This window comes from Chlorella variabilis, assembly GCF_000147415.1.
Source record: "Chlorella variabilis unplaced genomic scaffold CHLNCscaffold_1, whole genome shotgun sequence".
Lineage (NCBI taxonomy): Eukaryota > Viridiplantae > Chlorophyta > Trebouxiophyceae > Chlorellales > Chlorellaceae > Chlorella > Chlorella variabilis.
This window is the reverse complement of record NW_005435087.1, coordinates 367060-389132: the sequence shown is the minus strand read 5'-3', so window position 1 is coordinate 389132 and position 22073 is coordinate 367060. Positions and strand designations below refer to the sequence as shown.

The window sequence follows — 22073 nt, the reverse complement described above, 5'->3', positions numbered from 1 at the left end:
AGGAATTGGCAAGATGGGTTGTGCAGCGGGTGTCGATGTGCGTCCGTTGATGCTGCCTCTCCCGCTGGCGCCTGCCACCTGGGAACAGCTTGGCCAAGTCCAGTTGTCACTGCAGGCCCCAGCACGCAGCCGCCGCCCTCACGCCCTGGTATCGTCCCCAGGCGTCCTCTTGGGACGCCACAGCCGCTCTCCGCTGTCTGTGCAAGGCGGCCCGTACCAGCGCACTCGCGCACACGCCCAGGGCGGCTGCCAGCGATGCATGCCGATGGGGGCGAGCCCCAGCCATCGCTGAGCATCGAGCTGGAGCGGTGCACCGTGAGGCCTTGGCAGCTCACCGACGCCACCTCGATGGCAGAAGCGCTGAACGACAAGTCCGTCTGGCTCTGCGTGCGGAACCGCATCGCCCATCCATACACCCTGGAGCATGCTCGACAGTTTCTGGAGGCCATGGCAGGTTGGCAGTCTTGCTTGGGCGCTGGCTGCGTGCGCGCCAAACCGTGCCCGCTCGCTGTTGCCGCCGACCGGCGGCATCCCCTGCCGGCCACCCTGTCTTTTCCCCAAAACACAGACCAAAGCACCGATTTTCATTCTGGTAATGTTTACACACATTATAAGGACCACTGCAGACCCCCTCTTCCAGAGCCCATGCACTGCAGCGACACAGGGACCCCCAGAGGCCTTTGCCATCGTCGTGGGCGGCGAGGCGGTTGGCGGCGTGGGCATACACCCCCAGGGAGACGTGTATGAGCGGTCGGGTGAGGGCGGGAGGCGGCGAGGCGCGCGGCCACCGCAGCCCTGCCCTTGCATGGAGAGCGGAGGCGCGCTGGAGGCCTTGGCGCCTGCCCCAGCTTCCCAGGGCATCCCTCTCCCTCCATGGCCCTGGTGCAGCGGAGCTGGGCTTCTGGCTGGCGCGGCGGCACTGGGGCCGGGGCATCGCCAGCGAGGCGGTGGGCGCCGCCATCGACAGCGCCTGGGCCCGCCTGCCCCACCTGCACCGCATCTACGCCCGCTGCTACGCCCACAACGCAGGCACGGGCCGCCCGCCGCCGCCGCGGCGGGTCCACCGTCGCTCTGCTTCCCCAGCTGCAAGCAGTGGCTGCACGGCAGCGCGCCTGCTTTGGTCTGCCTACGGGCCTGCCAAGGCTGCAGCCCTGCCTGCCTGCCTCCCTCCCTCCCTCCCATGCCCAGCAGGCTCGCAGGCGGTGCTGCGCAAGCTGGGCTTCCAACAGGAGGGCCGCCTGCGGCAGGCCGCCTTCAAGGACGGCCAGCTGGTGGACGAGCTCGCCTTTGGCCTGCTGCGGCCAGAGTGGGAGCAGCGGCGGCGGCAGCAGCAGCAGCAGGAGGGCAGCCAGCATGGTGCAGCCGGTTGACCCGCTCCCGCCAGCTGGCAGCCGCTCCGAAAGGCGGTGTTCTGTGCAAGCAAACCGCTACTGCCCTGCTCCCAGCTGCTGTACACGTCGGTGGATTTTGTGCACTTACACAGGATGGCACCCGGCAAGGCCAGGGGCGGTGCAACAGCAGGGGAGAGAGCAGGTGGACACGAGGGGCAAAATGAGGGCAAGGAGGCCCGATGAAACGACATTGCTGCAAATTTGTGTGTGGCCGGTGGGCCCGGAGGCCAGGCGCAGGGCGCGCCGGTATCACGGATCAGCGTGGCAGCCTGAGCAGGGTAGGGCTGCCACAAGAGGGCACACGGGGCGGTTCAGGAGAGCGGTGGGAGAGGGCGCCGCCCGGCGGGAGTGGTGGGCATATCGGCAATGGGCGCCGACGTGCATCAAGGTGAATCAGCAGGGTGAAAGGATCGGTGTTGCTGCAATGCCTCAGGCTAGCCTGCGGCAGGGCGGGGCGGGGGGGAGGTGGTGGGCTCAGCTGCGTGCCATCAGGGCCACTGGCGCTCGGGGTGCTGCTCAATCGCCTCCTCCTCCTCCTCCTCCTGCACAGGCACAGGCTGCGCATGCTCCTCCTCATCCTCATGCGCCTCATGCCCCAGCGCTTGCTCCAGCTGGCTCAAGGCGTGGCCGCCCTGCGCAGCCTGGCGGGCGCGCTGCCGCGCGCGGCGCTGCCGCGCCTCGCGCAGCCGCGCCATCATGCCCCCCTTCCTGCGCTTGCCTGTGGGCTTGGGGATCTCCTGCTGCCCCTGCTGCTGCCCCTGCTGCTGCTGCTGCTGCGCCTGCGGCGCCTGGTGCGCCTGCTCCTGCACCACCTGCTGCGGCTGCGGGGCCTTGTGCTCCTGGGGCGCCTGCTGCTGCCCCGGCTGCCCGGGGGCCTGCACTGGCTTGGGCTGCAGCTGGGGCTGGGTCTGCACCGGCTGCGGGATCTGGTCCTGCTGCTGCGCCTGCTGCTGCGGCTGCTGCTGCTGCTGCTGCTGCTGCTGCCCCCCGCCCTGCTGCTGCTGCTGGGCGAGCGGGATGGGCGCGGGGCCGGGCGGCAGGTGGCCCCGCCAGGTGGCCAGGTTCTCGGGGGTCGCCGAGGCGTGCAGCTTGGCCTTGGCCGACGCCTCCTGCTCCCGCAGCCGCTGCTGCTCCGCCAGAAAGGTGGGGTCCAGGTTGCCCGCCGCGCTGCGCTGCAGCTTGGCCTGGCACTCCTGCAGCTCCTTGCGGAGGTAGCCGTTCTCCTGCACCTGGGCCGACTCCTGCGGGCGCAGCAGGCGTGGCGGGCGCGGCACAGCATGCTCAGCGTGCGCGGCGTGGCATGCATGCCAGGGCATATTGAATCATCTGGATCAGCAGAAAACGTGTTCGCTGACCCCTGAGCATTACTACATATTGTTCCGATCAGTAACACATCCTCAAATGTGTGTTAAGATGCCTACGAAATTAGCCTGGAGGGGGCGCCCCCCTGCCCTCACCTGGTTGACCTGCTTGCGCGTCTCCGCCTCCAGCCGCTCCTGGAACGTGGCCGCCAGCTGCTCCTGCTCCCGCGCCACCGCCTCCACCTCCTTCACCCTGCACCACGCCAGGCACGCAGCAGCGCTCGGGGGTGCTGGCTGCGCCGCTGAGCACTGGGCCGTGGCGAGAGGCAGGAGGCAGGGACGGGGCGGGAGCGGCGAGGCGGGGCACGCGGCCGCGCGGCTGGGGCTTGCGGCCGCCCACTGCATGGCGCCGCCACCCGCCCAGCGCCCAGCGCAGCCCAGCCCCACCCATCCCACCTGTTGTTGGCAACCAGCAGCTCGCCCTGGCAGTTCAACAGGTCCTGCTCCAGCTTGCCAGAGTGCTGGGAGTGCTGCGGCGGCAAGGGAGGCCCGGCAAGGAGGCTGTGGTGCCAGGCGCAAGGCGGCAAGACGGGGGACCCAAGCTGCACAGCCCCGAGGCGCCCACCGGCCTGCCTGCCTGCCTGCCTGCCGCGCCTCAGCACCCGCCCCCCAACCAGCCAGGCCCACGCAGCAGACGAAGCAGCAGCAGCAGCAGCAGGCAAGGCGGGAGATGCAAACCGAGCTCCCGGTCAGCGCGGCCTTGCGCCCGGCCACAGCCGCAGGCCCCGCCCACAGCCCGCCGCCGCCCACCCCGCCCCGCCCCCACCTTGTTGTGCGTGTTGCCCAGCTCGCCGGTCAGCCGCTCCAGCCGGTTCCGCAGCTCGCCCAGCTCCCGATCCTTGGACTTGAGCCGCTCTTCTCGCTCCGACAGCAGGCGGCGCAGGTGGCCTGCGGCAGCAGGCGGGGAGGCCGGCAGGCGCGGGCGGGTGTGACGGGCGAGGACGCCGCTCGGCAGACGGCGCTGGGCAGATGGTTTGCTTCGTTGCGGGGCAGGCGAGCGAGGCGGGCGATGCGGCAAAGCCTGCGCCGCCGCGGGGGCGGCAGCCAGGGCGCCACCGCTGCGATCAGCGGCTGGCGCCACGCCCGCGGGGGCAGGGCTCACTCTTGTCCGACTCAGCCACGTCTAGGTGTGTGAGGGTGGTGTCCAGGTGCTCGTGCAGGGCCCGCTTGTGCTTGTGCGCCCAAAGCCACCCCCCGCACGCCACCAGCAGCAGCACGCCCACCACAATCTTCACCGCGTGGGACGCCACCCTGCGAGCCAGGGTCTTGCGCTTCCTGCAAGGGCGCGCACGGCCGCGGCTGGGTGCGAGGCGGAACAGGCGGCAGGGGGCGCAGCGGCGGCGGGCACGCGGCCGGCGCAGGCGGGGCGGTTGCAGGTTTCTTTGGCGAACAAGTACCCCAGGGATCTGGCTTCCCAAGCGGCGCTGCCAGCGGCCCTGTGCTGCGGCTCCGACGATTTGGTTCGGCTGGGTGGCGCCCCAGATGCCGCCGGATGGAACCAGATGGACGGTGCAGCGGCGGATGCAGCACAGAGAGGGCAGCAAACGTGCTTCTGCAGGGCAGCGAGCGCCACCATCATGACGCGCAAAAACAACGCACTTGAGGCCCCTAGGGTCATCTCCATCGAGCAGTCCGCCGCTGCCTCGGTACTCGTAGGTGGGCATAGCGGTGAAACCGCCCTGCCCCGCCTCGGCCCCATCGGCCCAGGCGCTCGTTCCAGGCGGGCCGTGCCTGTGACGCTCATACATGCCCGCCATTGGGGGAACTGTGCCCTGGTGCCGCGGGGGGTCGCGTGATGACGGCTGGAGTACATGCGCAGTACGGCGGCGAGGCGGCGGCGGCGGGTGGCCCCATCGCCGCCCGCCACGTGGCCCCTGCGGTCGCTCTTCTGTGCTGTGCGACCCCCATGCGCCTGCTCTTCATTAGGCCCTCTTCAAGGAGCCAATAACATTATGTAAACACTACAGCTCAATCCCGCAGCAACTGTGGCGGCAGCACCTCTTCTGTGAGCTCCGCGCCGGCGGGCACGGCGTACCCCGGCGCCAGCTGGCAGTCCCGCAGCCGCACGCCCTCCCCCACGCTCACGCCGCTGCTGAGTATGCAGTTGTGCACCTGGCAGCTGGCGCCCAGCCGCACATCGTCCATCAGCACGCTGTTCACAACCTGCGAGCAGGCAGGGGGAGGGGGGCGGGGCAGGCAGGCACGGTCAGGCAGGCAGGCAGGGCCAGGCAGGCAGGCGCAGGCGTAGGCAGCTGCAGGGAGCAGCATTCACGGCCTGCCCCGCACGACGGCCGGCGGCACCACACACTGGGCCTGCATGCAGCAGCCCGCAGGGGGGGCACCGGCAGGGCAGGGGGCTGCAGGCGGCCTCCACCCCCGCAGCACCGCCTGCCCGCCCTCCACCCAGCTGGCACCCACGCAGCCCCACTGCGCCTGCCGCCGTGCCCTACCTTGCTGGCCGTGCCCACCACGCAGCCGGCGCCCACCACCGACCGCTTCACGCTGGCCCGGTCCTCCACCACGCTCTCCGCTCCGACCATGCTGGCCGGCGAGACGGCGGCGCGCGTGCCCACCGCCACGCTGCCCGCCACAAAGTTGTCGTACTTGGGGTTGGGATCCTCACGCAACACACGTGCCGCATTCTGCGGCGTGATCACGTCCCTGCGGCGGGCGCGGCAGCGAGGCGGCGGCAAGGTGGCGGCGAGGCGGCGGCGTTGTGGCGCGTGCTTCCAATACCGTGTGTGCGGCCAGGCGGCGCGTGCGTGCGTGCTTCCGTTTCTGTCGTTTCTGTGTGTGCGTGTGTGTGGGGCAGTGGCGGTGGTGGCGGGGAGCAGACGCCTGCTGCCAGCGTGGCAGTAAACCCAACACACCCCTGCACACCCTGCCACACCCGCACCTGTTGACGTCGGCGTAGCCCTGCAGCGTGTTGGCGCGCTGGCAGAAGCTGCCCTCCGGCGCCAGGTAGGCGCAGCAGTACCACTCCGGCGTGCCGCCGCCGCCGCCGCCGCCGCCCGCCGCGCTGCTGCCGCTCAGCCCCGACAGCGACAGGTCAGCCATACTGCCTTCCAGCGCTGCCAGGCCGCCGCCGCCGCCGGCTGCTGCCGCCGGGTAGGAGGCGGCCAGGGCGGCAGCCTCCTCCTCGCCCACGCTGCGCCGCGGCTTGAGCTGGTACCGGATCATGTGCGGCACCAGCTGCTCCTCCAGGTGCTTCAGCTTCTCGTTGGCTGCCAGCACCGCCTTGAGCGTGGGCGTGTGGAAGACGTACACCTGCTCGGGACCAGCGGGGCAGGCGGTACCGCGAGTCAAGGCTGGGGAGCAAGAGGGAGTGAGGCGGGGCGGCACAGGGTGGCAGCAGCGGGAGGCAGGGGCGGAGGTTTTGGGCAGCCGCGACGAGGGTGGAGGGGCGAGGGGAGGCGGCAGGGCCAGGGGCAAGGCAGCACCCTTCCCGCTAGCCAGCAACCCGCACCACGGCGCCATCCCTTGCCGGCCCGCCAGCCCCTGCCTGGCGGTACCGGCCAGCCCCCAGCATGGCAGTACCGGATAGCTCCCCCCCACCTGCATGTCCACCAGGTCGGTGCGGATCTGGATGTCCTGGAAGCGGCGCAGGAAGCTGGGCGGAAGCAGCAGCTGCTTGATGGTGTCCGGGCTGTGCACATACAGCGCCAGCCGGTCGCCGCCAGTCAGGCCTGCAAAGCGGGCGGCGGCGCAAGGGCGGACATGCATGCGCGTTGGCGCGGGAGCCTCGGCTCGGCTCGCCAAAAAAAATGCCAGGCCCGCCCGGCCCGCGCCGCGCCGGCGGCTGCCGCCGCTGCCACAGCGGTTGCCGCCGGCGCACGGCACCGGCAGCGCACCGGCGGCGCCCCAAGCACAGCAGCGCCCCTAGCCTGGGCTTGCAGGCGCAGGAGCAGGGAGGCGGCGCCCGCGTACCGATGTAGTCCACGTTTCTGGGCGCCCGGCCGGCCTTGGTCTCCTGGGTGGGAGCCACCCTGCGCCGCCCCAGCAGCGCCGTCATCGCCGCCTCCCGCACGTGGTGAGTCAGCAGCTGCGCCCGCAGGCTGGCATCCGAAACGACGTCACCGCTGCGCAGGCGGGGGTGGGCAGCATAGGGAGGAGGCGGGGGTCGATGGGTGCGAGGGCATGGGCCGAGGCAGCAGGGGGGGCCGTAGCAGCAGCTGCGGCAGCGGCAGCTGGGGGCCGACTCTTGGGGTTCTCCTCATCGCCTTGGGAGAGCAGTAGCAGCAGCAGCAGCAGCGCCAACACCACCACCACCAGCAGCTGGGCTCCTTGGGGGCGCCCCGCACCTCAGCAGCACAAAGTTGTCTGTGCGCACGCGGTCGATGACGTGGCGCAGCGCGTCCACAGCGGGCAGCCCCTCAGACACGCGCACCACCTGCGCCCGGCAGGACAGGTGGCTCTGCTTGAGGGCAGGGGCCGGCTGGGCGCAGCGCGCAGAGCGGCAAGATGCAGCAGCGGAGCGACAGAGTGCGTGGCGCGCCGGCCCCAAAACGTAGCCTGGGCACCAGGCATCGCCTGCTGGCGCCACGGCTGGGCAGGCGCACCTCTATCTTCAGGCCGCCGTTGTAGCTGGTGGCTATCCAGGCGCGCACCGCCTGCGCTGCCAGCTCCCCTTCGCACACCTGCGCAAGGGCAGCAAGCAACCCAAAAGCACTCGAGGCACCGCTGTCCGCCGCCGTCGTGTCGCCGGGCCAAACTTGCGCCGCTGCATCCTGGTGCTGTCTGTGCTGCTGCTGGCGGCCCAGGCAGTTGCTAGCTCAGGCTGCAGCATGCAGCTGGCCAGCCAGCCGGCTGCAGCGAGAGGCAGCGACGCACCAGGAGGACGTCGACGACGCCGCTCTCCTCCAGCATGCGCAGCGGGAAAGTCAGCAGCGGCCGGTTGGCCACGGGCAGCAGCACCTTGGGGGTGCCCGAGGCGTTGAGGGGGTACAGCCTGCTGCCTGCAGCGCCCGCCAGGAGCACTGCCGTGGCGGCTGGCAACTGGAGCATGGGCCCTGCGGTGGCCATGGCGCCCCTACCGCCGTGTGGGGGTTGGTAGGAGCTGTGGCTGGAATCTGCGGGGTCTGGGGATCGAGAAAACCTGCAGGAGCGCCGACCAGGCTCCAACCGAGCGTGGGGGCAGGGGGAAGTGCTGCGGAGGCAGGGGAGGTGCGATGCTAGCGATCGAAAGCAATTGGCGAGCTTGGGAGCCGGAAAATGGCACTGGCACTGCTGGCCGTGCTGGGCCCTTCTTCCCGCTCGCCACCCGCTTTGGGGCTGCCCGGCGCCCCATCGCGGCTTGCAGACCTGTGATCCTGCCGCCGTGAACGTCCTTGGGTACTGGGGTTCTCTGCACCCTCTTGCCGCACGCCCCTCGCACCCTCCTCAGCCTCCTGGGCGCCCCCGCTATGCCTGAGGCTGGGGCCCTGGGCGTCTGACACCTCTGTGGGGCCCCGGAAAGCGCTAGCCCACGATGTGAGGCGAGGGAGGATCGGGCCGGGCTTTATTCCCTCAGCAGCCCTGGCCAGGGCTCATCCTCCCCCTCCCCGTGCCTCCCCTCGCTGCAGGCTCCGACAAATGAAAGCCAAGCTGTCGGGCTCGTCCTCAGGCGGCAAAACCAGCGGCAAGAGCACGCCTCAGGAGCGGCAGTCCATGGGCGCTTCGGGCGGCCTGCACGCAGCCAGGCAGTCCGTGGTAGCCGATGGGAACAGCCGGCTGGGTGCCAATGGGCCCGCAGCAGCACCCGCCGACCAGCGGCAGTCCCTGCCGCCACTAACGCCAGAGGAGATGCGGCGGCAGTATGCAGGTGGGGCCCCCGGGGGCGCGCGCTGCCGCAATCCCGGGCTGCTGCGCAGAAGGTGCAGAGGGTGCATGAGGAGGCAGCAGGGCCCGGCGTGCGCAATAGAGAGAAAAGCTGGCCCGCCCTGACCCCGCCCTGCCCGTCCCGCGCCGCACACCACCTTCCCGCCCGCCCCCCTCGCCCCGCCCGCCCGCAGACCCGCTGCCGCTGCTGCGGGACGTGCCGGGGGGCGACAAGCAGGCCCTGTTTGTGCGCAAGCTCCACCTCTGCGCCTTCTCCTTTGACTTCTCCGACCCCACGGCGCACGTGCGGGAAAAAGAAGTCAAGCGCCAGACGCTACTAGAGCTGGTGGACTATGTGAACAGCGGCAGCGGCAAGTTCACAGAGACGGTGAGGGGGACTGCGGGGGGGTGCGTGCGTGCGCGGCAGCGGGGAGCCGGTGGGGGGGACACCCGGGAGGGAGTGGGGGCCAGGCGGCGGCAGGGAGAAGGAGGAGGGGCCGTGCTGCTGCTGCCGCGGCGACGCGGAGGGCATGGGATGGGCTTGGCAGGCACGCGCTGGCTGCCTGGGCGCCGGGCCAGCCGGCTGGCAGCAGGCAGCCGTCTGCGCCGCCGCAGGGGTGTTGGTATGATGCCAGGGGGGTATGTGTCAATAGGCCGCCCACCTCGCCGCCCCTCCGACCGACTCTGAATCTCCCGCCCTGGCGTCCCGTATCGCAAACCGCGCACCCTGCCCGGCTGTGCATCACCATGTACCGCACGTACCGCCCCACCTGTACCGCAGGTATCCAACGACATCATGTTCATGCTCACCTCCAACCTCTTCCGCGCCCTGCACCCGCTCAAGGCGCACGATGCCGAGTCTTTTGACCTGGATGAGGAGGAGCCCAACCTGGAGCCCGCCTGGCCGCACCTGCAGGTGGGTGCAGGGGCGGGGTGGTGAGTGTGTGTGTGTTTGTGTGGTGTCGCGAGGTGTTTGGGCTGGAGGGTGGCACATGGGTGGGTGCCTGCGGTACCGTGCCCATGTCCCCGCCCCGGGATACCGCCCGACCCGCCCCGTACCGCCCCGTACCGCCCTGCCGCGCCCCCGCAGATAGTGTACGAGTTCCTGCTGCGCTACGTCGTCTCCTCCGACACCGACGCCAAGGTGGCCAAGCGGCACATCGACCAGAACTTTGTGGTGCACCTGCTGGACCTGTTCGACTCGGGTGGGTGGTGTGGTGGTGGTGGGTGGGGGGGTTGGCGGGGGGGGGGGGGGGGGGGGCGCGAGTGAGGTGAGCTGCAGTGCATCGCACCTGCTGAGTGGGGTAGGGCGGGGCGTGTGGTGGCAGGCGGCTGTGATGCCCCGCGCCTGCTAGGACTACGTGCCCGTGGGCCGGGCTTCTGCCTGTGCCTCTGCCTCTGGTCGGAGGGAGCGCCGGGTGCCGCCTTGCGCCTTGTGCGCCTCAGCGGCTGGGTGGCCGGCCGCCTTCCTGCCTGCCTGCCTGCCGCACGCCGCGTCAGCCTGGCACAAGAGCAGCTGCAGTCGCATTCCTCCCTGCTAAAGAAAACAAATACAAAGAGGAATACAGTGCTAACACCTGCCCGCTTCGCCCCATCCCCCTGCTGCAGAGGACCCTCGGGAGCGGGACTACCTCAAAACCATCCTGCACCGCATCTACGGTGCGCCGGCGTTTTTAGGCCGCGCCTGGCCTTGGGCCTGTTCTGGGAATGCGTTCTGCCCCGCGCGCCGCAGCTGCGAACCACACAGACACACACACACACACACTTTTTTCGGCACACACACAGCCCTTCTGCCCACCCACCCGCAGGCAAGTTCATGGTGCACCGCCCCTTCATCCGCAAGGCCATCAATTTCGTCTTCTACCGATTCGTGTTTGAGACGGAGCACCACAACGGCATCGCGGGTGCGCGCTGGGGCGGGGCTTGTGGTGGCCGCGGCGGCCGGCAGGGGCGGCAGCTTGTGCAGCCTGTGAGGCGGGCGGGCGGCATCGGGCAGCAGGGCGGCGCCGCGGGCAGCACGCATGATTCTCCCCAGCCCCACCCTCGCCTTTCACTCCCCGCTTCCCGCCCACGCCCTGCCCTCACCCGAGACCGTTATCGTTCTTTCTTTCTTTCTTTCCTGCCTCCGTCCTTTCCTTCCCGCAGAGCTGCTGGAGATCCTGGGGTCCATCATCAACGGCTTTGCGCTGCCGCTCAAGGAGGAGCACAAGCAGTTCCTGCAGCGCGCCCTCATGCCCCTGCACAAGCCCAAGTGCCTCCCCGCCTACCACCAGCAGCTCTCCTACTGCGTCACGCAGGTGAGCCGCCCTCTCGGCGCGTCGGGTGGCGGTGGCGGCGGCGCCGGCGCCGGCGCAGGCGCAGGCGCAGGCGTGTGTGATGGGCCGAGCGCAGAGGGGCCGCAGCGCTGCGCCCGGTCGTCGTGGGGAGGCGCTTCGAGGGCCCCGCTGCCGTGCACTCCAGCGTGTTCTCCACGCCTGCTTCCTCCCACTCCCTGTTGTCGTTATGTTGGCCTTCAGCTCGCACTCACGCACTCGCTGCCGCACCGCCTCGCCTCACCCAATTGACCCTCACGTCACCTCACCCCACCTCACCTCACCTCACCTCACCCTCACACCCCTCCTCACCCTCCCTCACCCACCCACCCACCACCCCGCCTCCTCCCCTTCAGTTTGTGGAGAAGGACCCTCGCCTGGCGGACGCCGTCATCCGCTCGCTGCTCAAGTTCTGGCCGCTGACCAACAGCCACAAGGAGGTGCTGTTCCTGGGGGAGCTGGAGGAGGTGCTGGAGCTGACGCAGGTGGGGGGGGGCCTGTGCTTTGTTTCCTAAACGGGGCTCAGGGTTCCTGTGTTGCGCTGGCGGTGGAGGCAGGTTCCATGCCCCAAGCCGTTCATTTTTATATTTTGTTTATGTCGGGTCCCTGATGGGTCCGGACCTCTTACGCTCGATCCCGTGCCGCGCCGCGCCCGCCCGGTGCAGGCGGAGGAGTTTGCGCGGGTGCAGGAGCCGCTGTTCCGCCAGGTGTCCCGCTGCCTCACCAGCAGCCACTTCCAGGTGTGTGTGTGTGGGGCGTGCCTGCCGGCCTCCCCGTGGCCTGCCGGTGCCTGCGGGTGGCGGCGTGGCCTGGCTGTGCCTGCATGCCACCGGCGCCGGCAGGCCGCGGGCCGCGAAGCGGTGCCCGGCAGAGCCCGAGCGGCTCCCCCCGCGCGCGGTTCCACCCTGCCGCTGTGGCGCAGCCTACCCACCTCCCTCCCTCCCTCCCTCTCTCCCTCCCCGCCACGCCGCGCCTCCCGCAGGTGGCCGAGCGCAGCCTGTTCCTGTGGAACAACGAGTACATTGTGCAGCTGGTGGCGCAGCACCGCGAGACGGTGCTGCCGCTGGTGATCGGCGCGCTGGAGCACAACGCCAAGCACCACTGGAACCCGGCGGTTCACAGGTGGGCGGCTGGGTGGTGGTGGTGGTGACGTGCCTGCCTCCGGTCAAGGGGCGGGGTGGGTGGGCGTTTGTGCTGCCTGCCTCCTTGGTGGGGAGGGCGTGGTGCTGCCTGCCTGCCTGCCTGCCTGTCTGCCTGCCTGCCTTGCCTGCTGCCACGAGCCCCGCAGGCGTGGCTCGCGCGGGTGGCGGGGCGGAGCAGGCGGGCGGGGAGGCGCTGCCTGCCATCAGGCACCTGCTTGCGTGCCTGCCGCTGCCCCTGCACGTGCCAACCTGTCGCTGGCCCCCCCATGCCCCCTGCCCCCCTGCCCCGCCGCTGCTCTGCCCCGCAGCCTGACGCTGAATGTGCGGAAGATGTTCCAGGAGATTGATGGGCAGCTGTATGAGCGGTGCCGGCAGCAGTGCGAGGAGGCGGAGCAGCAGCGTGAGGCGGAGCAGCACCGGCGGCGGCAGCAGTGGGAGGCGGTGGAGGCGGCGGCGGCGGCGGCGGCCTCGGCCGGCGGCGCCGGCGGCGGCATGCTGCCGCGGCGGTAGTGCCCGCGCGCCCTGCACGCCCGCGCAGGCCCGCCTGGCGGCCTGGCCTGGCCGTGGCCTGGCAGCGGCCGCCCGCAGCTGGCCTGCTGCCGCGGCCCTCCCTAGGCTATAGTTTGTGCTCTGCTCGCTGCCCGGCGCCCTTGCTGCTGCCTCCCGGCGCGCAGGAGGCCGCGCGGCCGCCCCTCTATTCAGCTGCGAGTTGTATTGCTGCGTGCGGCGGGCGGGCGGCCGGCGCGCCGCCCAGCAGGCCCACTCTGCCCCCGCTCTCTGTGACTTGTGCGCTCCCTCTCTCCCCCTCCCGCTCGCTGCTTTCCTCTCCCCTAATCCCGGGTGTGTGGCGTGGGCTGGCCCTGCCGCCCTGCTCACACTCGCCTCCCATAAAGCATCGGCACTATCACACCTCTTCTCCTGACCGCGCGCTCACCCAGCCCCAGCCCTGCGCCCATGCATGCACCCATGCTGCGCACACACACACCTGCCCGCACCCGCTGGCTCTCCTCCCCCACGCCTCGCACTGCAATGCGCGCCCCCGGCCGGGCGCGCCACAGCATTTTTCCGAGCGCTGCCGGCGGCTGTCGGCAGCGGCGCTCCCCCCTGGCAGCTCCTCTGTGTGCCGTGCTGTCCTCCCGGGCCCGAGCCGCCGCCTCTGTACCACCCGCCCCGCAGCCACACCCCGTGCGTGCCTCCTGTCCGCCCCACCCACCAGTTTTTGTGACACTTGCAGGCCAACAGGCTAGTTTCCGCCATGACATTGTTGTAACATCCTGTTCTTGACTGGTCAGCGAGGGGCCAGGCAGCAGGAGGCGGGGCCAGCCTGAATGGGGATGCGGCGGCGCCCGCGAGGTGGGTGCTGCGCCTCCCGCTGGGCTGGATCACACGCCTGGATCTCTGCGTTTTTCGTCTTCCCAGGGATCCCTGTCGGTCCCTTCCCGGTCGGGAGCGCCGCCAGGCCGTGCCCAGCCTTTGAACACTTGGCGCCCTGCCCTTGGCCATGGAACCCTCTGCGTACCGTGCACGCGCCGCGGAGCAGGGGGAGTACGGCATCTCGTGGAGTGCGGCCCGAGCCTACACTCACGGCGACCCGGCGGCAGCCGGCTGGTGCGCTCCCGCAGCAACCTGGCCCTGGGCTGCTTCGCAGAATGGCCTTCATGGCTGATGCAGCTGAATCGCACAGCATGCAATAGCAAGGGATCAGGGAGGGGGTGGCTGCACTGCAACCACCGCCAAGGTTGCGCCTGGCCGACGTGCCGCCACACTTTTGCTCGTCGCCTGTAGGGATTTCGCACCTGGTCCTCACGGCTGGGCATTTGGCTACGGCGGACACTACCCCGGCTATGCGGCTGCTGGATACGCTTACCCAGGGCCCATGGCAGTGCCGCCCATGGCAGTGCCACCTGGCTACACCGCAGTGATGGCGGCACCGCCCTGGGGCTTTGCGCCTGCGCCTCCTGGCTATGGCTATGGTTCGGCATACGGAGATGGGGCAGCGATGACCCGCAGTGCTAGGAGCATGTATCGTCCGCCACCGCCGCGAGGCAAGCCGCCCCCAGGCTTGCCTGCCGCTAGCAGGCGAGGCAGCATGGTCCCGCCGCCTCGCCCGCCGCGAGGCGAGCCGCCGCCAGGTTCGCCCGCAGCCAGCCTGCTCAGCAGCAGCAGCGGCGGCTGCAGCAGGGCGAGCGCAGGAAGCACGAGCAGCAGCGGCAAAGCCGGTGGCAGCACCGGGGCTTCCAGCAGCTCGGCAGCGAGCGGTGGCAGTGGCAGCGGCAGCGCCAACTCGGGAAGGCAGACGGCGGGAGGCTCGCTCTCCTCTGCAGCGGCCTCGCTGCCAGCCCCGGCCGGCGAGGGCGGCAGCAGCAGCACCGAAGCCGACTTTGAGCCCCGCACGCCAGACGCAACAGCAGACGCTCCAAACGAACACCCGGCAGCCCGGGCAGACCAGGCAGCAGCGGCTGCAGCTGGGGCAGCGCAGGTGGCAGCAGTGGCACACCGCCTGCAAGAGGCAGCTGTGCTCAATGACGACAGCCCCACAGCCGCAGCGGCAGGACAGAGCCAAGCTGCTGCAGAGGCGGCTGCTCCCGCAGATTTGGGCAATCAGGCTGCTGCTGCTCCTGCTGATGCCGCAGAAGAGCTGGCAGCACCAGTGCCTGCTGAGCCAGCCAGCTCGGCGGCGGATGAGGGTGTGGCACAGGCGCAGCCCGCAGCAGCAGCGGCAGAGCAGCCCAGCCATGCCCAAGCGGAGGAGCAGCCCAGCGGCGGCCAAGCCGCGGCCGCGGATGCAGAGGAGCCTGCCTCGGCGCCGGCGCCAGCGCCCCCCGCTGCTGCGCCCCCACCACCCCCGGCGGAGTGCTGCATCTGCCTGGACGCGCCTCCCGCGGCTGTGGGGGTGCCGTGTGGCCACGTCAGCCTGTGCGTGCCGTGCTCTGTGGCCTACCTGAAGGCCCACAAGGAGTGCCCCGCATGTGCCGGCACGCTGGAGGGTCTCTTTGCCCGCGGGCGCGGCCTGCTGCAGCCCAGCGCGTGGGGCAGGCGGTAGATGGCGCTGGATGCAGCGCCAGGGGGCGGTACTGGTGGAATGAGAAGATGGGAGGGCAGGCTGGCGGCTGGCCGGAGCGCAAGGGCAGGAGCCTTCCCCAGCCCAGGTGGAGAAGATCAGCCTACCTCGCCCAACCTTGACAAGCCAACTTTGTGATATGTAGAGCTTTTCTCGTCATGCAATCGTGCCATTCACGACCCCACACACGGTACTTTTTCAGAAACCTTCTGCGCACTGTAAGAGAAGATATGTAACAAGGTGGTGCTCTCATTCCTTGTTTGCCTCTGACTGCCATTCTGGCGGCAGAGGGCGGCGCACACGGCGGACAGAGGCAGCGGTTCTGTGTGGTGGGATGGCCTGGACCTCTCGCCGTCTCGCGCCTCTGCACAAAGGAAGCTGGTGGGCGCGCATGCACGCGAGACTAGAGCGCTGGCGGCGGGGGGATGCAGCCGCCGCCCGATTGCCAACCCATACTGTCTGGCCAGCCATAGTTGGAGAGGCGTGACCCAGCACCATGGCATCGGCAGCGAGTGCCATGGTGCACCCCATCAGTGATGGCATGCGGGACTGTGTTGCACAGCCCCTCGTGTGGTGGCTGCGACCTCACCCAGGCCTGTCCCATAACCCCCTGGGTGCCTACTGTGCCTGTGGCTTGTCCTCGGAAACGTGAAGGGCGGTGCAAGGGAGCAGGCCCGGGGCCGGCGGCAACGGCGGCAGGCGGCGCCGCCCCAACCGTGCGCCGTGCATACCGCCCGCCCGCCTGTCGCCTCGGCACGTACTTTGGACGCGGAAAGGCGGCACCTTTGCCCACAACTCGGTGACTTGCCTGCCCATCCAGCGATTGCACCCCAACCATTCCCCGGAGCGCCGCTGATCGGCGGGAAATGATTCTGTCGATCGTTTCATGCTGTTGAGTAGACCGGGGGCCCGCGTGGGACGCACCCCACCACACCTCCCCACCGGCGCGCGCAACCTGAGACTGTGCGGCCGGCAAGAGCCGAACGGCATGTCGGTCCCAAACGGCTGTAAACGTCTTCCAGAGTCGGAAGAGGAAGGGTTGGATGTCATCGGCGATAAATATCCCAATGGCGAGATTTTTGCACCGGCCGCAGGTTTCCGCTGGCATGGGGCCCATGGACCACCCGACTCGCCACCTTATCTCATTCCCGCGCGCCTTTACCCTCCCCCACTCTTCCCCCACGCACTGGGGAGCAGCCCGAGTAGACTAGCCGCACGTGCTCACCGAAGCCGGGCCATGGCTAGCTGCCCCGCTCTATGACTGATCCACTAGGCAGCAAGGAGTCACGAAGCGCGGATGCCAAGGAAGAGGAGCGCATTCTGACGAGCGCCGCAGCAGCACTCTCGAGCTCGCTGGCTGGCGGCGATGTGGCCAAGGCGGAGGCTTTGCTGGATTTTATCAAGGGCAGGCTGCTGCTGAGCGGCACCACCCTGCCCCTGGAGGCAGCGCAGGCCTGCGGAGGCGCTCTCGCGCTCTCGACCACGCCACAGGTGCGCGTGCCGGGCCCCCCAGTGCGCTCCTCATGCCTCCTGGGGCCCTTGGAGGGGCTGGGAGGCCCCACCCGCCGGGGTGCACTTTTTGCACCCAGCCCATATCGGCTGCTGTCCCAGACGATTGGTCTCCACCACGAACCGCCGGCGCGGTTTTCGGGGGCCCGGGGGCGTCCCAACGACTCCTGAAACAAGCCGCGGCCAAGCGAGGCAGGCAGCGGCCGGATAGGGTCAGCCCGCCTGCGCCCCCCACCCCCTCTGACGCCGCCCGCCTGCCCGGCCCTTGCGCGCAGGTGGCGGCCAAGGCATGCCTGGCCCTAGGCAGCGGCCTGCAGCTGTGCAGGCACTGCGCCAGCCCCGGCAGCGAGGTGAGCAGGGTGGGGAGGTGGGAGAACAGCGCGGGAGGGAGACGAGGCGGCGGCGGGCCACGCAAGGCGTGGGAGACGCAGGCCCCATGGGGCGCCTCGCTCACCGCTTGCTGGGGCCCCTGCTCCCCGACGGCCGCCACTCCCTGCCCAGATGCACCCCCCGCCATCACACACAACGGCTGTGCTGTGCGCTCGCCTGTGCAGGAGCTGGCGGCACGCCCAGACCCGGCCCCGCTCGCGGCGCAGCTTGCGGCGGCGCTGCGGCGGCACCCCGGCGACGTGGCGGCGCAGGCGGCAGGCCTGCACCTGCTGCTGTGCCTGGCCGCCTGCACCACCTGCGGCCAGCCCTGCGGCGGCGAGCAGCAAGACGCGCTGGGGCAGGCCGGCGCGGTGCCCGCGGCGGCAGCAGCCCTCGCTCGGCTCTGCTCCGCCGCTAGCGGCGACGCGCCGGGGCAGCCGCAGCCGGCGGCCGCCATTGGCGACGGCCTGCGCGCGCTGCACTGCGTGTGCGCGGGCCACGAGGCCAACCTAGGGTGCCTGGCAGCGGCCGGCGGCGTGCCGGTGGTCGCCGCCGCCATGGCGGCCGCCGCCTCCGACTGCTGCGCCCGGGAGCAGGGCTTGCTGCTGCTGGCGCGCCTGGCCTGCCGCGGCGGCGCGGCCCTCGAGGAGCAGCAGGCCGCCTCCGCCGCCATCTGGCGCGCGGCGCAGGAGCAGGCGCCCGCGGATCGGCGGCGCCCCGAGGTGGCGCGCGCCGCCGTGTGGGGCATGGCGCGCCTGCTGCAGCGCCTGCTGGCGCGCACCGCGGACGGCGCCGCCGCCGCCCAGACGGCAGGGGAGCTACAGCTGCAGGGCACCGCTGTGGTGCTGGCCATTCTGCAGACCTGCGGGCAGCAGGTGAGAGGGAGGGAAGGGGTCGTGCTGGCAGCTTGCCGGGAGTTTGCAGGCTGAGGCGGGGCCGCGCCAGCGTACCTGCCTTGAGCCGCTGCGCAGGCAGGCGGGGTTGCAACTATGCCCCACGCCGGCCGCCCTGTGCCCTCACGAGGGAATCTCCTTTTCTCATTTTTGTCCTTCTGTGCCCCCGCCTTTCCTCCCCGCCACGCAGGACGACCCCCTGACCAGGCACTGCCTGGACTTCCTGGCTGTGGCGGCCGTAGAGGGGCGCCACCTGCCGGCCCCGGCCTCCGCGGCCCTGCTCAGCCGCGACGCCGCCGCAGCAGTGCTGGTGGCGGCCGGCACGGCAGGCGAGGCGCGCACGCAGGCCGCCGCGCTGCGCACGCTGCACCGCCTGTGCCAGGCGGGCGGGTGCGGGCTGACGTGGCGCCAGCTGGCGGCCACGCAGCCGCCCGCCGCCGACCAGCTCGACGCCGAGTTGGTTGCCGGCGGGGCCAGCCTGGCGGCAGCTGTGTTTGCGCTGCTGGGCGGCGCCGCAGACGGCGACGCCGCGCAGGACCAGGTGGCGGTACGGCTGTACGGCCTGGCCGCCGTGGGCGCGCTGCTGGCGGTGGCGCGCGCGCGCAGCCCCGCCGCGGCCGCCGCGCTGGCCGCGCGCCTGCACGCCGCGCATCTGGCGGGCGCGCAGGAGGCGGTGGCGGCCGCCTGCGGCGCGCTGGGTCGCAGCCCCGAGCTGCTGGCACTCCTGGAGGCGCAGCCGCAGGAGGAAAGCGCGCCCTGCACTGTGGATCTCGACTGGTCCATGTGAGCGGCCTGCTGGCTGGGCCTGTGCGGTGCACGTGGAGGGAGGCGTACTTGCTCTCTGTCTTGATTGTTGAGGGTTCAGGCCCGCTTCTGCTGCTGCTAGCCCCCTGCTGCCAGTCTCCCTGTTGCCGCGCCTGATCCCGCCCGCCGGCCCCCCTCGCCTGCCTCACGCCCACCGTGCAGCCACGGCTGCCACCTGGCAAGCCGGCAGGAGCCCGTGGGCTGGCAGGCCGCGGCAGACGCCGTGCGCGGCGTGTGCGCCCTGCTGAGCTGCGGTGCCGAGGGCCTCAACGCCGGCGACGCCGAAGGCTGCACCCTGCTGCACAGGTGCCTGCCTGCCTGCCCCGCGCACAACTGCGGAGCGCTGCTGCCATGCTTCTGCCGGTCTGACCCCGTACGCCCTCCAGCCGATTCCTTGTTTTTGTTCCCGACCATCTCCTGGCTGCCTTCCTGCTTCTCCCACCAACCGCACCCGTCCCTGCCTGATGCTCACAAGCCACCAGCCAGGCAACAACTCCCACTCTCACCTCACCCGCTCTCTGCCCCCTCGCATCCCCCCTCTGCAGGCTGGCCATGTCGGGCCAGGCTCGCTGCCTGCAGCTGCTGCTGGCGGCGGGAGGCCCCGGCCTGGACCTGCTGGTGCGCACCCGCGGCGGCGCCACCGCGCTGCAGCTGGCCGGGCAGCACCGCCACGCAGCGTGCGTGCAGGTGCTGGAGGCGGCCACGCAGGAGGCGGCCGAGGCGCGGCAGGAAGCTCTCCTCAAGGTGGGCCGCAGGGCTGGGGCTGGGGCTGGGGGGGGGGTCCAGTGCTGGGTGTGCTAAGAGCATGCGTGCTGAGTGCATGTGTGTGCTTGTTGCTAGGGTAAAGGTGTTTGCCGGCCGCTGCTTTGGCTTGGCATGCCGGGGCTGCCCCTCCTCCCTGCCTGTCGCCGCCAGGCTCGGCACCGGCCTTGCTGCTCGCCACGCCGCTCACTGCTTGCCTCCGGGGCTGTACCCTTCCCGTCCCGCCGCCTGCAGGAGCTGGAGGAGATGGAGGAGGATGGCTGCGGTGCCGCCGCGGGCGGCAAGAAGGGCAAGAAGAAGAAGGCGGTGACCCGCTCGACCTCCTTTGCCGCGGAGCAGCCCGAGGAGAAGGCGCAGAAGGTGGCCGGCGGCGACCGCTGCGACGAGGAGATGGCGGCGGCGGCGCCAGGCTCCGGCGCCGAGGCCGAGCAGCAGCGCGAGCTGGAGGGGCGGCTGCGGGCCCAGGTGTGTGCGTGTGGAGGGGGGTTGTAGGGGGTGTAGTGGGTTGCTGTGGTGTGTGGTGGGAGCTAGAAATCTCTAGCCAGGGACAGCCGGCCTCTGCACGCTTCACTACCGTGCCAGCGCTGGCAGGCCACTGCGGCCCTTTGTCTGTTGGTGTGGTGCGATGCGGCAGGGCAGCCCCGCGCTGCTGGCCCCGCGCCCGCGAGCTCCCCTGCCGGGATGCCCCACGCAGCCGGGGGTTCATTCTCACATGCAGCCAGCGCCTCACCTTGCCCGCCTGCCCTGCTTGTCTGCCTGCAGCAGGAGCATGAGGAGGCGTATGAGCGAGCCTTGGAGGCTCGGCGCCTCGAGCTCGCCGCCCTGCAGGCTGCCGCGCCGCACGCCGGCGAGGCCGCCGGCGGCAGCAGCGGCAGCCATGCGCTCAGCGGCGCGCCGCGGCGGCAGCCGTCCCAGGGCAGCGACGGCAAGGAGGATCAGCCGGGCACTCCCGACCAGCAAGAGGAGCAGCCCAGCACGCCCTCCGCGCAGGCCGGCGCCGGCGGCGGCGACTCCGCCGGCGGCCACAGCAGCAGCGACGGCAGCAGCAGCCCCGAGCTCGGCGCTCAGCAGCAGCAGCAGCAGCAGCAGCACCGGCTGCTGACGGCGGCGGCGCAGGGGCTGGCCCCGCCTGCGCAGCACGCGGCGGCGCAGCAGCAGCGCATGCCCCCCTCCCCCTTTGCCCCCCTCGGCAGCCCAGGCGGCAGCAGCCTGTACTCTGAGCCTGGTGGCGGCTACAGCCTCTTTGGCTCTCCCACCATGGCAGGCAGCCTGCTGGGTGTCTCCTCACCGCAGCTCCCCGCCGCCATCCCGCTCTCCGGCAGCGCCCTGCCCCACGCCGGCCCCTCCACCCGCCATCCCGCCTTCCCCAGCCCGCCTCACGGCGGCACGCTGGGCGCCCCCGGCGGCGGCGGCCTCAGCCCCGCCAGCCAGCGCCCCGGCCTGCCCCCGCTGCCCGGCCGGCAGCCCAGCTTCGGCGCGGCGGCGGCGGCGGGGTCGCCGCGCGCGGCCTCGGCGGCCGCCGCCTCGCAGCAGGCGCAGCGCGCGCAGCAGGCTCAGCGTGAGGCAGACCACCTCCTTTCGGTGCGCCTTCAAGACGCGCTGTTTGTGGGCTCCCCCTCCCTCTCCTCCCCCACGGCGTCGGGCCCGCTGCACGGCCAGCCCGAGTCGCCGCGCCGCCACCCGCTGTTCGCCTCGCTGTCGCGCCGCGGCGACGAGCGCGACGACGGCGACGCCGACAGCAGCCACCTGCTTTCCTCCAGCCTCAGCTGTCTGGATGATGGCCCCATGATGGGCCGCGCCAGCTCGGGCTCCACACAGGGCAGCGGCAGCCCCTCCACCGCCGCCGCCGCCGCCGCGCGCAAGCAGCTGGCAGCGGCCACGGCGGCGGACGCGCTCATGCACGGCATGTGGGCGCCCCCGGGGTCCTGCTCCCCGAGCTCCGCAGGCGCCACGGGCGACAGCGGCAGCGAGGGCAGCGCCTGCTACCGCGTGCCGGACCTGTCTGGCGACGAGGTGGGCGCCGCGGCTGCTTCCCTGCGCTGCCTGCCTGTCCCTGTGCTTGCTGCTGCCGGCCTGTGGCATGCTCGTTTGCCAGCTGCTGCCGTGCTCCCTGCCACTCCCCAGCTCCGCTTTCATCGGGCTGGGCAGCAGCGCCTGCCCCGCCTCTTGACTGTCCCACCTCACCTCACCTCCTCCTTGCCTCCTCCTCACCTCACCTCGCCCCTCCCCTTGCCCCGTCCTGCCCCCCACCCCGCCCCCGCACAGTCTCTGGACCCCACCCGCCACCTGTGGATTGGCAACCTGGGCACGCGCACGCCGCGCGCGCTGCTCAAGACGCTGTTTGAGCGCTTTGGCACCGTCGACGATGTGGTGACCTTCCCCGGCCGCATGTACGCCTTTGTCAACTACCGTACCACGGAGGAGGCGGTACTGGCATTTGATACCCTGCAGGACCAGCAGGTGGCGGAGCTGACAGGTGCGGGAGCGGGACGGGGGGCAGGGCGGGGCCAGGGCCGGTGGCTGCGGTTGGTGGAAGAGGTGCCTGGGGCTGGGCTGTGAGGTGGAGCGGCGGGCTGGATTCGGACGGCAGCTGTGCCAGCCGGTGTGTGTGGGGGGGTATGTGTGGGGCCGCAGGCGCGCCCGCCTGCCTCCACCCCTGGCGCTCACCTGCCC

The 22073-nt window shown here is 71.1% G+C and overlaps 5 protein-coding genes across 5 annotated transcripts; 4 read left to right on the top strand and 1 right to left on the bottom strand.

Annotated features, from left to right (window-relative positions):
• The first annotated feature begins 141 nt into the window (after nt 1–141).
• Nucleotides 142–1588, top strand: CHLNCDRAFT_48068 (hypothetical protein). The gene is made up of 4 exons (XM_005851965.1): nt 142–454; nt 657–755; nt 889–1029; nt 1192–1588. The coding sequence occupies exons 1-4, from the start codon at nt 256–258 to the stop codon at nt 1368–1370; spliced, it is 618 nt and encodes a 205-aa protein (XP_005852027.1). The 5' UTR covers nt 142–255; the 3' UTR covers nt 1371–1588.
• A 291-nt stretch (nt 1589–1879) lies between these two features.
• On the bottom strand, nt 1880–4416 carry CHLNCDRAFT_132980 (hypothetical protein; the record flags this gene model as incomplete). Its single annotated transcript, XM_005851633.1, has 6 exons — nt 1880–2632; nt 2849–2945; nt 3149–3222; nt 3519–3640; nt 3855–4027; nt 4352–4416. 6 exons carry the CDS (start codon nt 4414–4416, stop codon nt 1880–1882), a joined length of 1284 nt encoding a protein of 427 aa, XP_005851695.1.
• Nucleotides 4417–6875: 2459 nt separating this feature from the next.
• Nucleotides 6876–12584, top strand: CHLNCDRAFT_55925 (hypothetical protein; the record flags this gene model as incomplete). Its single annotated transcript, XM_005851964.1, has 12 exons — nt 6876–6958; nt 7156–7160; nt 8743–8936; nt 9330–9464; nt 9639–9753; nt 10157–10207; nt 10357–10452; nt 10694–10845; nt 11217–11345; nt 11526–11600; nt 11843–11982; nt 12311–12584. The coding sequence occupies 12 exons, from the start codon at nt 6876–6878 to the stop codon at nt 12510–12512; spliced, it is 1377 nt and encodes a 458-aa protein (XP_005852026.1). The 3' UTR covers nt 12513–12584.
• A 919-nt stretch (nt 12585–13503) lies between these two features.
• CHLNCDRAFT_132977 (hypothetical protein) lies at nt 13504–15045 on the top strand (the record flags this gene model as incomplete). The annotated part of the gene is made up of 3 exons (XM_005851963.1): nt 13504–13610; nt 13788–13975; nt 14120–15045. The coding sequence occupies 3 exons, from the start codon at nt 13504–13506 to the stop codon at nt 15043–15045; spliced, it is 1221 nt and encodes a 406-aa protein (XP_005852025.1).
• Nucleotides 15046–21674: 6629 nt separating this feature from the next.
• Nucleotides 21675–21851, top strand: CHLNCDRAFT_17893 (hypothetical protein; the record flags this gene model as incomplete). The annotated part of the gene is made up of 1 exon (XM_005851962.1): nt 21675–21851. A coding segment is annotated over one exon (177 nt), but the record flags the coding sequence as incomplete, so codon positions are not given.
• Nucleotides 21852–22073: the final 222 nt, after the last annotated feature.

Excerpts from the sequence above, each read along its gene's own strand:
- CHLNCDRAFT_48068 (XM_005851965.1), top strand. The coding sequence starts at position 256 with ATGCATGCCGATGGGGGCGAGCCCCAGCCATCGCTGAGCATCGAGCTG. Across the intron at positions 455-656 it reads GTTTCTGGAGGCCATGGCAG|CGACACAGGGACCCCCAGAG; the intron begins GTTGGCAGTCTT and ends CATGCACTGCAG. Across the intron at positions 1,030-1,191 it reads CTGCTACGCCCACAACGCAG|GCTCGCAGGCGGTGCTGCGC; the intron begins GCACGGGCCGCC and ends CATGCCCAGCAG.